The 13,610-nt window shown below is 33.4% G+C and overlaps 1 protein-coding gene across 1 annotated transcript; it reads right to left on the bottom strand.

The window, feature by feature from the left end:
* Positions 1–792: 792 nt before the first annotated feature.
* Positions 793–3,949, bottom strand: LOC147389362 (splicing factor-like protein 1). The gene is made up of 2 exons (XM_086417677.1): positions 1,489–3,949; positions 793–1,162 (listed from the first exon to the last, which is right to left on the bottom strand). The coding sequence occupies exon 1, from the start codon at positions 3,859–3,861 to the stop codon at positions 1,516–1,518; it is 2,346 nt and encodes a 781-aa protein (XP_086273803.1). The 5' UTR covers positions 3,862–3,949; the 3' UTR covers positions 793–1,162; positions 1,489–1,515.
* Between the last annotated feature and the right edge of the window lie 9,661 nt (positions 3,950–13,610).

Below are 13,610 nucleotides of genomic sequence, written 5' to 3'. Positions count from 1 at the left end.
TCTGGAAGAGAACTAAAGTGAGTGCCTTCTGAACCATGGTTTTAAAACTCGTTTCGCATCTCGTCTTGTCCGTGCCAGATAATGAGTCGTCTCGGAAGAGTTTTCCGATACGTTTGGGACGTTTCGTACAAAAATGAAAAATAATGAATGTGGGGTTCTAAATTTCACCCGAAAAATTGACTTGTCCATCTGTCTCGTCCATGCCTGATACCGAGACGACTCAGATGATATGTCTCGGTCTCGGATGAGTTTTGAAACCGTGTTCAGAACACAACTGCCATGCCATTGGGTATAGTATTAGGGTACCAAATACAATACTGACACGCCAGTGCAGTTGTATGATGATGATGCTAACTGATAAGAATGGAACGCATTTAGAACATTTGTGTTTCCAAACTAAATTTCATTGCACGTGTGTAATTCAAATTTATGGCAACTATAAGTGAAGGCAAGCAGAAAGCATAAAATCAAGGATGATCAACAGAACCCAAATCTCAACATCAATCAATTAGTATTCTACTTGAAGTAGATGATGATTACCAATGCATGTGCTCTGACCTGCAACATAACCTGTTTGTTTGATAGTCAACCTGCCACATAACTTGAAAGGCACATTAGCCTAACAATGCAAATAAGCAGGAAAACGGGGTCCAAAAACCCAGTCATGCTAAAGAAAGTACTCCCATATACCCCACAATATACAGGACATGTATACCTTCTGTTCTGAAGATCACAAAGCATGCATCATGCAGCTTCAAAAACGTGGCAACCAGATCTTTAAGAGGCTCACAATGAAAACCATATTTATCATGCTAAACAGAAGGGGAGTTAAAACAAGCATTGAAGGAAGCAATTACCCTACCCAAAAAAAAATTAAAGAAAGATAGCTTTATAGGTAAGTCAAAAACAAAAACAAAAAACATTAGCCATCATAAGAGAATGAAGTCCAGTCCCACGCTGAAAAACAGAAGCACAACTATGATATTTAGAAGCCCTGCCAACAATATATCCAATAACACACCAAATAAATCCTCATCAGTCTCTGCAATTGCATAACAGTAGAGCAAGGTTAAAGATGTGAGTCCGAAACTTCCAACAAGCTGAAGGCATAGCAATAGGGGTAAGAATATCAGGTTCACAAGAGCTCCAAGAAACCTCATGCCTGCCAAGTATAATCGTAGCAAGAAGACGAGTCAAGAAACGAAAAAAAAAAAAAAAGAGAATTTAACAAAATAAATATAATCCAGGCAGCACTATATGCTCGACTCCCCATTAACCTTTAGCTGAGAGTGCCCTCTGCTAAAATAAATCAAAGAGTTCAAATGCCACAACATAGAACACCACCAAAGTGAGCATTATCGTTAATAGAAATAATTTTAGGAACACTAATTTCTTTCAAGTCAATTTAATGAATTATGAAATTTAAAATGTACAACAAGATAATCTCAAACAGAGGAAATAGAGTAAATGAGAATGTGATTTGCTTACTCTTCAAGCTGGAAAAGCTAAGCCCCATCACTTCATCTCCGCCATGAACTTCTCATACTCAGAGTCAGCTCCATAACCTGTTTGTTCTGCAGATGAAACAGATGGAGGTGCTGGTTGATTCAAAGCCCAAGGTGTAGTTCCCATGCCTTGCGATTGTTCTCCCGTTGAATGAGAGACGGGAAGAGGTGCTCTACCATAATAAGATGGATATGTAGGTTGACCATTTGGTGGCATTCCCGGCAGTGAATTCCCATAGATATTATTTGGTAGAGATTGTGCGGTCGCATTGGTTTGGGATGGCACTCCAGGGGGGAGATTCTGTTGTACCTCACTAGAGGGTAAATTTTGAGATGGGGCACCAGGGGGGGGATATTGTACGGCATAAGGGGGCATAGAATGACCTGGCACGGCAGTATACATACTTGAACCGGGTGGGGGTGGCACATAAGGAGCATATTGAGGAGGTACAGAGACCCCCCATGGAACAGGAGGAGGCATGTAAGCCCCACCAGGTGGTGCACCCGCACTCCCAAGAGGACCACCTGATGTAAATTGTTGAGAAGGGTAAGTAGGCATAGCCTGAGTGGGAGGCCCGGGAGGTACCACAGGCGGAGGCGGCTTACCTGCAACTCTTACAGCTATCACTCTCCCATCCAGACGGTAACCATTCATACTGGCTATAGCTTGGTTGGCTTGGGAAACATCAGAATACTTCACGAAACCATAACCTTTGCTCAATCCAGTCACACGATCCTTAATAACCTTAGCCATCACGATCTCACCAAATGCTGAAAACAATCGAATCAAGCCATCGTCATCGAGATTAGGTGGCAAGTACCCAATGTACAAATTTGTGTCATCATATTCCTTCCCTGATGTAGCTCCTGTAGCTGTCAAACCCGCTTGTTGAACGCTCCCTATACCTCCACGGTTGTTGTTGTTGCTGACCCATGGAGGATTGGTTCCCGAACTGTTCGATCCAAGAATCGGTAGTGTAGGGTTTTGCCTAGTTAGTGAATCGGGGTTGCTCCCTCCTAATTCAGCTAAAAAGTTCTGATACTCATCGTCCATTTTCTTGCCAGTAGTACCCTTCATGGGACAATCAATAGTTGGGTGCCCTCCATCACCACAAATCTTACAGAGAACATCACTCTTAAAAGTTGAGGTCCGAGCAGGACAAGCGTACTGCCGGTGACCTTGTTCACCACACAATCTACAAAACTCATCATCTCTTATAGTTCCATTCAAAGCGGCGAGTTCCCTAAGTTGTTGCCTCTTATGCTCATTAAGCCCTTCGTCGACAGGTTGCAATAATTTCTCTACCATCCCCGCAGCTGCATCAAGCGCTTCCTGTGTCTCGGCTTCCACCAAAACATGCAAATCCTCGTTCTCTGCAGGATCCGGTTTCAAGTCACGTTTTTGTTGCAATCTACCTTCTTTAATTGAACCCTTACCCCGAATCACAATCTTCGCCCCAGTCTCCTTCTCCATTCTCTTCTGTGTGTTTCCCCTCGGCCCAATTATAAGTCCAATGAAATTGTAACCAGGGTATTCTTTCATTGGTATATAAAGCTTCTTCTGAAGCTTGGGGGGACGGTAATCAGCAGGGGGTTTAAAATTTGGATTCTTTTTGACAAGTTCAGATATAATATCTAATCTCTCTCTACTAAATCTTTCGCGGGCACGATATTCTCGAGTATTAATTCGAATGCCCATATTATCATAAATGGGTTCAGGAGAAGGCGAACGAGCGCCTTCAGGACGATCATCTAATGGTAAACCAGACGATAACATTCTATTAATCTCTAAAAGTCTAATATTAAGAGCTTGAAGTTCAGGGTCCATAGCACCTGTAAATTCCTTCATGAAGTCAGGCAATTGGATAATGGGTTTCGGCTCCTCCTCAGCCCATCGAGATTTCCTCTTACGGGTTCCAGAATCACTGTTTCGATTATCAGATTCGGATGGTGGATCCCATCTACTTCGACGCTTGCGTCTACTGCTTGTTTCTTCTTCTCCGCCTGAATCAGATACTCCATTATCCGAAACCAACGGATTCGAAGAACTCTGGATCTGAAAATTGTTTCGTTCCGTGTTGTAAATCGAAGAAGATAGGGTTTCTGGGTTTTCGATCGAAGATGGGGAATTTGTAGCTGGAGCTCCTGAAAGATATGAGGTTTCAGGAGGTGGTGGTGGGTTTTGATTGTGAGAAGTTAGGGTTTCTGGGGGAGGTGGAGGTGGGGGATCTTGGTAATACGATGCTAGGGTTTGAGGAGGTGAAATTAGGGTTTGTTCTGAAGAAGAATTAAGATTTTGAATTGAAGAAGATAGGGTTTCGAATGGTGGGGGAGAGTTTGGTTGGAGTGGATCCATGGCTTCTGCTTCTGATTTTGAAGAAGATTTGATCTGATCTGAATTCTGAAGAGGGAGACCAATAAATAGTCGGCAATGGAGACCAAAGAAGTAGAGTCGGCCTATTTGCACACACTGAAACTGCTCATTGCACCCACTAGGGTGATTTTTGTAGTAATACAAGAGCAAATTACCATTTTATTTTGATTTATTGCACACACACCACCTACCTAACAAAAAACCCAAAACCCATTTCTACTTTTTCTTTTTCATACTAATCTCCTTTTGAATTTTGTGAGAGGTTGAATCAATGGAGATAAAGTTTTAAATTTTAGATTTTTTTTTTCAAGTTATCTTATTTCTTTTATATTTTATATTTAATCATCAATGAAGATAGGAAAAAAAAAAACATTATTAAAATCTTAAAACAACGATAATTTTGAATCAAAGATTTTTTGGTAGTTTTGTTCGATAGATTCAAATCGAATTTATTTCATCACATTTGATAGGTACCTACCGAATATTACCAAACAGATTTGATAGGTACCTACCAAATCTTACAAAACAGGTTTGATAAGTACTTAGGCAGTGTTTGTTTGCGCTATTTTTTAGTGCTTATTGCTGAAAAAAATTAAATTTAGCACTTTTTGTTAAAATAGCGCGTTTGTTTACTTTATATTTTCAGCGCTTATTGCTAAAAATAAGTGAAAAAAATTCAGCACTATTTTGATGCTGAAAAAAAGTGCTGAAGCGGTAAGCACTTTATTTTTTCGACACGGACAAGTATGCCCTTCATTTTTTTGAACATGGACAAGTATGCACTTATTCTTAAAAAGATATTACCTCTTATATCCCATGGATATAAACACCCCACAAATTAATAAATCCACACCATGGCTAAATTATTTTGTCTTATATGATTTAAAAGTTTTGGAATGAGTAGATTTTTGGTGAGGATGATTTCCTCATTAGTATATAAGCACTCCACAAATTAATAAACCCACACCATGGCTAAATTATTTTGTCTTATATGGGTTAAAAGTTTTGGAATAAATTGATTTTGGTGAGGATGATTTCTACAATGAGGAGACCATCCTCACCAAAAATCAGCACATCCTGAAACAACTAACCCTATCAAAACAAGTTCTATAATTGTAAATCGTCCATTTTTTTTTTTTTTTGAATACTATTTTTGATGAGTTAGAAGTTTCAAAAAGGACTGATTTTTTGTGAGGATGATCTCTAGACCATATAGACCATCCTCACTAAAAATTTGCTCATTCTAAAAACTTTAACCTATATAAAACAAAAAAAACTGGCTATGGTGTAAATTGCCCTTATTAATTCATAGGGTGCTTTTAAAATTACACATCCTTCATTTTCATCGAAAATTATTCATCCAAAATTAAGTTCTTTTAATGTTGATTTCAAATTTTTGTGACTTGTATGACATTATTATTTTTAATTTGAAATTTGTGGGCTTTTATAAATAGAACTTATTATTTATAAATTGAAGATTTGAGTATTATTTATTATTTAAAAATGAATTTTATTTAATTTTATAAGAAATAATATATTTTATTGTGTTTGATAAGAAATAGGCATTTGAAATTTGCAAATAATGTATAATATAATTATAAGGGTAACGAAGACAATTTACCAGCTTCAGTAATATGTAACAAACATGATTTAGCATCTAAACAAATAACTTTTTCAGCACTTAAATTCAGCGCTTATGCTATTCAGCACTTATTTTTTTCAGTTTAACAAACAACACCTTACTAAACATATATTTTCTCATGTGAACGACTTTGACTCGATTTAATGTGTTGGGGTAAGAAAAATGAATGAGATCAAAGCTTAAAACCCTCATTTAAACATTTCTAGATACAGAGAGAGAGAGACAGATAGAGAGATAGAGAGAGAGAGAGAGAGAGAGAAAAAAAAAAAGGAAGAATAAAAAGAAAAAAGGTTCGATACCTTAAGGTAGGTGAAATAAGAAATTTCGATTAAAATACATTTAATAGGTGTGTAGATGGTTATTTTAAAGTTAAGGTGGGTTATCGCAAGAAAATGGATGCAAATTGCAATTTCGGTGTGTGCAAATAGACCCACTCAATGAATACGCTTGACAACTGCCAAACAATTGTTGTATACTAAAGAGTCAGTCTATTTGCACACACTGAAATTGCAATTTGCACCCACTTAAGTGACTTTTGTAGAAAAATGTAAATTATCATTTTAACCTTTCATTTTGGCTTACTGCACACACACCACCACCTACCGAATAAAACCTCACTTTCTTCTCCCTTCCTTACTCCTTCTCCTCGTTTTCTTCTTCTTCATATCCATCTCCTTTTTAGTTTTGTGAGAAGTTGAATCAATAAAGAAGTTATTTTGTTTCTTTGAAAATTTTTTATTTATTTTTATTTTTTTGAATTTAATCATCAAGCAAGATGGAAAAATCACTATTAAAATTTTAAAACAACGATTTTGAAACAAAGAACTCGGAGATTTTTTGACAGTTCTATTCAATAGGTTTAAACTAAATTTGTTTTCGTAAATTCAATAGGTACCTATCAAATAAAATTTTTTGTCGAACATTACAAAAATTGATTTGATGGCTACCTACTAAACATAACTTTCTCATATGAACGGCTCGACTTGATTGGAAATATTAAGGTAGGAAAAACCAATTAAGATCAAAACTTAAAAATCCTCATTGAAATCTTTTGAATTGCAAAGAGGAAGAAAAAGATTAAATGAGAGAGAAAGAGAGAGTAAAAGAGATGGAGAAATGATCAGTACTTTTAGGTGTGTGCAATAAATAATAGAGGTTAAAACATATTTATTATGGTGTGTGCAAAACAATAATTTAAAGTTGAGGTAGGTATCATAAGAAAATATGTTCACATTGCCAGTTTGATGTGTGCAAATAGACCCACCCTCTACTAAACCGATTTCTCGACTTATTAATTGACTAGCTTTATGTCCCCACCATTTAATATATTCACACCCACTTACTCTTTACACCTCCCTAAAATCCCTCTATTCTCACCACCTCCACCTTTTTATTACTTTTTGCACCTATCACCCCAAAATCAAATCTTGTTCATTCATTTGTTTGTTTGTTCTTCTCCTTTCTTTTTCTCTCTCATCACGCACACACTCTTTTTCTTCTTCTTTGCATTTGTGAGAGTTGTAACTGGTATTTTGCGATACAAGAAGAAATATTACCCATAGATATTATAAAGCATGTCAGAATGATTATGGAAACCTCAACTCCTAGTTTAAGGGTTAGAAAATCTTGACAGGATCATACCAAATCATAATGAAAACTTTCAATAATTTCCCGTCCAATAAAGAGTTAACCTTTATTAGGTGAGGGTGGAGAGGTTTTTATTGGAGTCAATATGGTTATGTTACCATTTTTTCAGTATGGCTCTTTAAGTTTATCCCAATAATACTCCAAAATCACTCCTCAATTTTATCAATCCACTACTTATTTTATTGTTTACATCATTGTTGAGTTTTGTAACTCCTTAAATAATTGAGTATAAATAAATAAATAAAAGTAGTATTTATAGGGTACTATTTCTTATCTTACTAGATAGCCATATCCTTAAAAAAATTCATAATAAAGTTTTTCTACATGTGAATGTATTGGTCATATTTTCCTACAAAGCTTTAGTTTATAAATTATCTAATATAATTATTTTATTATTTATTATTTTTAAATTTACCCATTCTTTAGTTTCATCGACTAACACTATTTATATGCAAATAAAATAACAATTTTTTTTTCTTATACAGTACCAATTTTATATTTTATGAAATGAAGTGTTAATTACAATTCTCTTATATTTTTTGGGTAATTATTATCTATAAAAATGAAAAACACTACATTGAAGGTTCATGAATCTGCATAGTTTTGGACAACCATCATCATTTGTTCCAAATTTCATCATGTATATATGTCCCTTCTGTGGCAGGCAACATCAACCATGTTTTAATCTTGACATTTCACCTCCATTCATGCCATCAAATCTTCTGAGGCCAATCATAAGGTTTATGACAACCTCGGGAAAGATGCTGTCATACGTATTTAGGATTTTTTTTTTCATGATTTTTATTTTTATAAATATAAAAATTATTTTAAATGATTCAAACAGATAAAATTTATATCATATTGTATCCTATAAAGAATTTAACTAAGGTGATTTTGAAGATAAGTAATGTAATAAAAGGATTTATATAATTTTAGAAAGTTAACAAATGTGGATATATAATAATAGCAAATCTATATTGTTAAATCAGAGAGAGAGAGAGACAGAGAGAGAGAGAGAGATTTTTAACAAATCTATGGATCACATGTTAACGTAGTGCTCAAATACATCATTGGATGTCACTTGTATATAGAGCATGGAATTTTATGAATTACAAAAGAAAAAAAAGAAAAAAAAATTGAAAAAAGAGATTTTTTTCACTATTTGATTTAAATTTTAAATCTAGGAGTTTAGCGACCGTCTATTTTTAAACTTAAGATTTGATTCCAAAAATACTTTTTTTAAAGATTTTTTTTTTCAAACCCAATCTACACCACAAACAAGAAGACTGAGTTGTCATTTGGACCAACGGGGTACTTCATGTGGCTCAAATGTGGACCTCGGTCCATACTCTACACCATCCCTCAATCCATGCAACATTTTCCCATATCTATCTATATATATATATATATATATATATATATATAGAACAGCGTTCCTAAGACTCATATTGGGACTCACATTGCGACACACGTTTTGTCTTATATGGGCAAAAATATTTGGAATGGGCTGATTTTTTGTGAGGATGATCTCTATGGTGAGGAGATCATCCTTGCAAAAATCAGCTCATTATGAAACTTCTAGACCGTCCAATTTTGTTGAAAAATTATAGACCGTCCAATTTTTGTAAATCAATTTTGATGGGGTTAAAAGTTTTGGAATGTGATGATTTTTTGCCAGGATGATTCCCTCATCACAGAGATCATCCTCACAAAAAATCAGCTCATTCCAAACATTTTTGCCCATATAAGACAAAACGGGTGTCGCAATGTGAGTCCCAATATGAGTCTTAGGAACGTGACCCATATATATATATATATATATATATATATATATATATATATATAAAAGACGTTTTTATAATATAAAATAGTAGTTAAGATAATTTTTCAAATAACATAATAAAAGGTATTTATATAATTTTAGAAAACTAAAAACAATCTGATGGATTGTAATTTTATTTGTTTTGATGAAAATGATCTCGATAATAGTAAGGATAAATATAAATATCAAGGGATTTTTTGTCTTCCACATTTTGATGTCAAACCACTCGTAATCCGCCTTCTCTCGTTATATAATATAGTAGTAAGGATATAGTCCTCTCTTTTAAATGACATGGGCTCATGTGAAGAAAAAAAAAAAAAAAAAATCTTTTTGTAGCTAATGGAAATGCCATGAGATGATATATGATGGGCGAATGACGGGAATTTAACCCGCGCATAGTGGATTCACAATCCACTACCTTGAGCCACTTGGCTACATCCGCCTATATTTGTTCGACAATCAAATATTGTCCTCCCAACTTGCAAACAAACCTTAATCTGTATGTTTTCTTCCTTGGACTAACAAGGTATAGACGATAAGTAATACAATAAATAAAACAAAAGAAAGAAGACAAAAAAAAAAAAAAAAAAATCATATCATTTTACGTGAAAATAATTCAAATTCAATTGGTCGAGATCATTTGTAAGAAGAATTGTGGGTTGATAAAAGTCCCAATTGAGATCAACGATTGAGCGTATGCATGACAAAATTGACGTTGAAACTATCGTAAGACACAACATAGAGCATTAGAAAGGATTGAGCCCACAATGAAACTTACAATGTATATTTGAAAACGACCCCAAACGGGAAATATATTTATGAAGGGATCTAATTAAAAAAAATTGTTCATTCCTATTAATCTTGACCATTCAATAAACGGCCATAATTAAAAGATTCAAAGACCAAAACATGATTTAAATAACAAAGCATTTTAATGTCGTCTTGTCCGTTTTCCCATTTATCCTTATGCTTAGATTGAAACCATCTCTAAGAAAATTTTAAAGTACCGAAAATAACAGTTTTGCTTCTTTAAACGGTAATTGTGAGTCATTCCAATGATTTGCAACGATGAATGATGAATAATTTTGAAGATTTAAATGTAACTTTCACTCATAATTTTGAAGCTTTAGATGCAATTTTTTATTTGAGAGTGTGATTCACTACTATTGTATTTCTAATATTTCTTGAAGTTCTATTTAGTGGCGAGCTATCCACTTTACATAAGGGGCAAGCTTTTGTAAAGTAGAGAACACGCAATTAGGTGGATCTTCACAAATTACTCAAAATGCATATATCTTTGCTATTATAATGAGAGAAGGTGGTGTAGAAGTGGTTCGACATTAAAATTTGGATTAAAAAAATGCCCCCACCTTAACATTTAAACTTCATATAATCAAGGTTATTTTGGTTAAAAATAAGAAAATTACAATCTCATTTTCGTAAAATCAAGTTGATTAATTTTCAAAATTACAAAAATATATTTTTTGCTATGTTTTGAAAATATATCTTCAAAACCACCATTTACATAATATTTTAAATTACAAATAATCCCTTCAAATACATGTGCATTTGCACATGCCACCTTCTAGTAATAGTAACGAAACTAACTCCCGAATCAAGAATTATGTCTAAATCTTTGAATGTATGAGTATATTACATATTTCTATTTGAGAAGGGTTTTTTTTTTTTTAATGCTTTAAAACTTTTCTCAAGGTAGAAAGGTATTTTATTGGGAATTTTTTTTTCACTAAAGCCTTTTTGATTGAAGATAAAATATTACTTGACAAATCATTTTCCTGAAAAATGATTCGTCTGGCAAATCATTTTTTACTATTTGAGCACAACATGGAAAATTTCATGAAAATTTATTTTTGTTGTTAGAGTTGAATAAAAATAAAATAAAAAATATTATTTTAATTTAACTATTTTGATAACTTTATAAAAAATCACAATAAAATCTTTCTTTTGTGAAAAAATTGAATTATTACATCTCAATTCCTTAAATTATTAAAGAGTTAATATTGGCACCCCAAATTTTAATTATTACACCCAAATTTCTTAAAATATTTATCACACCCCAATTAAAGATTGAAACATACTCTTCAAAAATTACATAGATTTGGCACAAATTATAATCTCAACCTTATAACACTCGTTCAAACAATTTTTATAGTTTTTTACAATTATAGTTAAACTCATATAAAATCCTAAACTGAAAAATAGATAATAATCTAGCAAAAATTGGGAGAGTTTCTATTGGCACCACAACTTTTATTTATGAGTATTTATTTATTTAGTTGGGGTGTAATCAATTAAAGTTTGGGTGCCAATAGTAACTCTCTATTTTTATTTACAAAATAAATATTTAAATAATTTAAAATTAATTATTTAATTAGAAATTTACAAAAAAGAAATGATTAACTAAGTTAATTTTAATTTTTTTATAAAAATAATTAATAATTTAAATATTTATTTTACAAATAAAATTATGATCTTGTGTTTTTTGTAATCATCCAATTTAAATATATATTTTATAAACAAAATATAATTTTTAACAATTTAAAATAATTCATTATTTTAAAATTTTAATGCTGTGTGTGATGGCAAATCATTTTCCTAGGGGGAGGGGTAAGAAAACAATTTGCTGCCAATGAAGGAAAATCGTGTGTGTTGGTAAATCATTTTCCCCACAATTTTTTAATTTTTGACTCACCAAACAATTAAAAATAATAATTTTCCAGGGAATTGCAATTTTTATCTGATTTTCTATGCAATCAATTCAAACGTACCCTAACTGAATTATCAAGTCATCACCATTAGGGTGCATTTAGAAAGAAAACCCTATATTAGGGTTCATTAAGTAATTTCCCCTACTTGATTCTCGCGCCATCCACTTTTAGTAATATATATACTTTTATAGACAGACAGATGATTTCACACCTTCCACATTTAGAAAAATTAACATGAAACTTTTTTAGGCATTTTAAGATTGACCTTATCCTTGATGGGGACCCATGTTTCCATGCTCCCAAACAAACCCAACATATTGTGGTTCAACTGGTGAGATTTTGATTCAGCTGTTTTACAACTGTGGATCTTATTAACACCGTTAGATCTTGTTGGAGTTATTATAGAAGGTTTTGATTATTTAGGGTTGAGTTGAAGATGACGTCAGCAGATTCCGCAATAGACGGCCGAAGTAGAGAGAGAGAGAGAGAGAGCAGTTCTCGTTTGTCATTTCTCCGGCAGTATCCCAACAACTAGTTGGTTGGAATCAAACGCCCTAATCATTGTCGTGTAGTGCCCTAATTTTATATTTTATTCACCTTCCGGAAATACCCTTGAATTTTTCATAAATTACCAATGGACTAATACTAGACATTTTATGAGGAATGAGGGCCAAGTTCAAAAAATCGTTGAGTCAACTCTAAATTAGACCGATTGACTAGACTCGATGGTATTGTGAGTTGATTCCTTATGCAAATTGGGAAATAATTAAGTCATCGGAATGGGTTTGGAAATTCGACTAGGTCATATTTATTGTGGGCATAGATAAATTCTACTCCTGTATGGGTTGATGGCCACATTAAGGAACAACAAAAAGGGAATGGATCTGATTGAGTTAAGTATTTAGGAGAAATAACATGTTATCAGGACTTGAAATCAATATTTTAAAGAGTAACCCGTCAACAGGTAATTTGACCATTTGAATTAGCAAAGTGGTTTACCCACTCATCCATATAATCTAACAAGAGTGATTAACTAATTCATTGACTCGACCCTAACAAGGATAGTTAAATGAAGAAGTGGGGAACCAACCAAGACAAACTTATTATCCCACACCTATAAAAGTACATGCTAAATATTTGCCTACATCACTTAGGTATGGATGGATAGAGTCACTTTGGAAACAATACGTATTTATCGATCCACATGTTAGCTCCCAAGAGTGTGATAGTATACCATAATGCTTAAAGACACGGTCAGGGCAATAAGGCCTATAAGAGGGGAACAAACAAAAAGCAAAGAGATACGAAGTTCATCTCTTTAATCCCTCACTTTGCCAAAATCTTTGACTTGATGATTAAGGTTTTTGAAAATCCCCCACCGATGAAAGGAAGAGGATCATGGAACTTGGTCACTTTTTCTTTTTAAGGTTTCTTAGTAATTATGAAAATCCCATTGTACAATGACTATAAAATTCTTGTCTTTACCACTAAAAGAATAACCAGTAATTTAAGAGTTTTCATAGAAAAATTTGGGTATTGGAGACTGTTAATATCAAACGCTTATGTATAAGCCAAAATATGCAATTAATATCTTAAACTTACACTTATACCCTTGAGATTTATGTCAACGAAAGGTGAACTCATAGTAGAGATGGTTTGATTGATCATTTAAAGAAGTGTGATATCTTAACACAAGATGGCATGTGGGACATTTGAAGTCACATATTAGGAATTCTTGTTTGCTTAAACAAAGTAATAGGCTAGTAATGTAATTATCAACGGAATCTCAGAAGGAGATGATCATGGATTCCCGAGATCATTGGAGAAATGTAAAGGAATACAATTATTGAAAGGGTGTTTAAAAAAGGTAACTATATAAAAAGGAAAAGTA

The sequence above is a fragment of the Akebia trifoliata genome, chromosome 12 (assembly GCF_017979445.1).
Source record: "Akebia trifoliata isolate Shusen 1 chromosome 12, ASM1797944v1, whole genome shotgun sequence".
Lineage (NCBI taxonomy): Eukaryota > Viridiplantae > Streptophyta > Magnoliopsida > Ranunculales > Lardizabalaceae > Akebia > Akebia trifoliata.
Note: the sequence above shows the minus strand (reverse complement) of the source record. Positions and strands in the feature narration are given on the sequence as shown.

Excerpts from the sequence above, each read along its gene's own strand:
- LOC147389362 (XM_086417677.1), bottom strand. The coding sequence starts at position 3,861 with ATGGATCCACTCCAACCAAACTCTCCCCCACCATTCGAAACCCTATCT.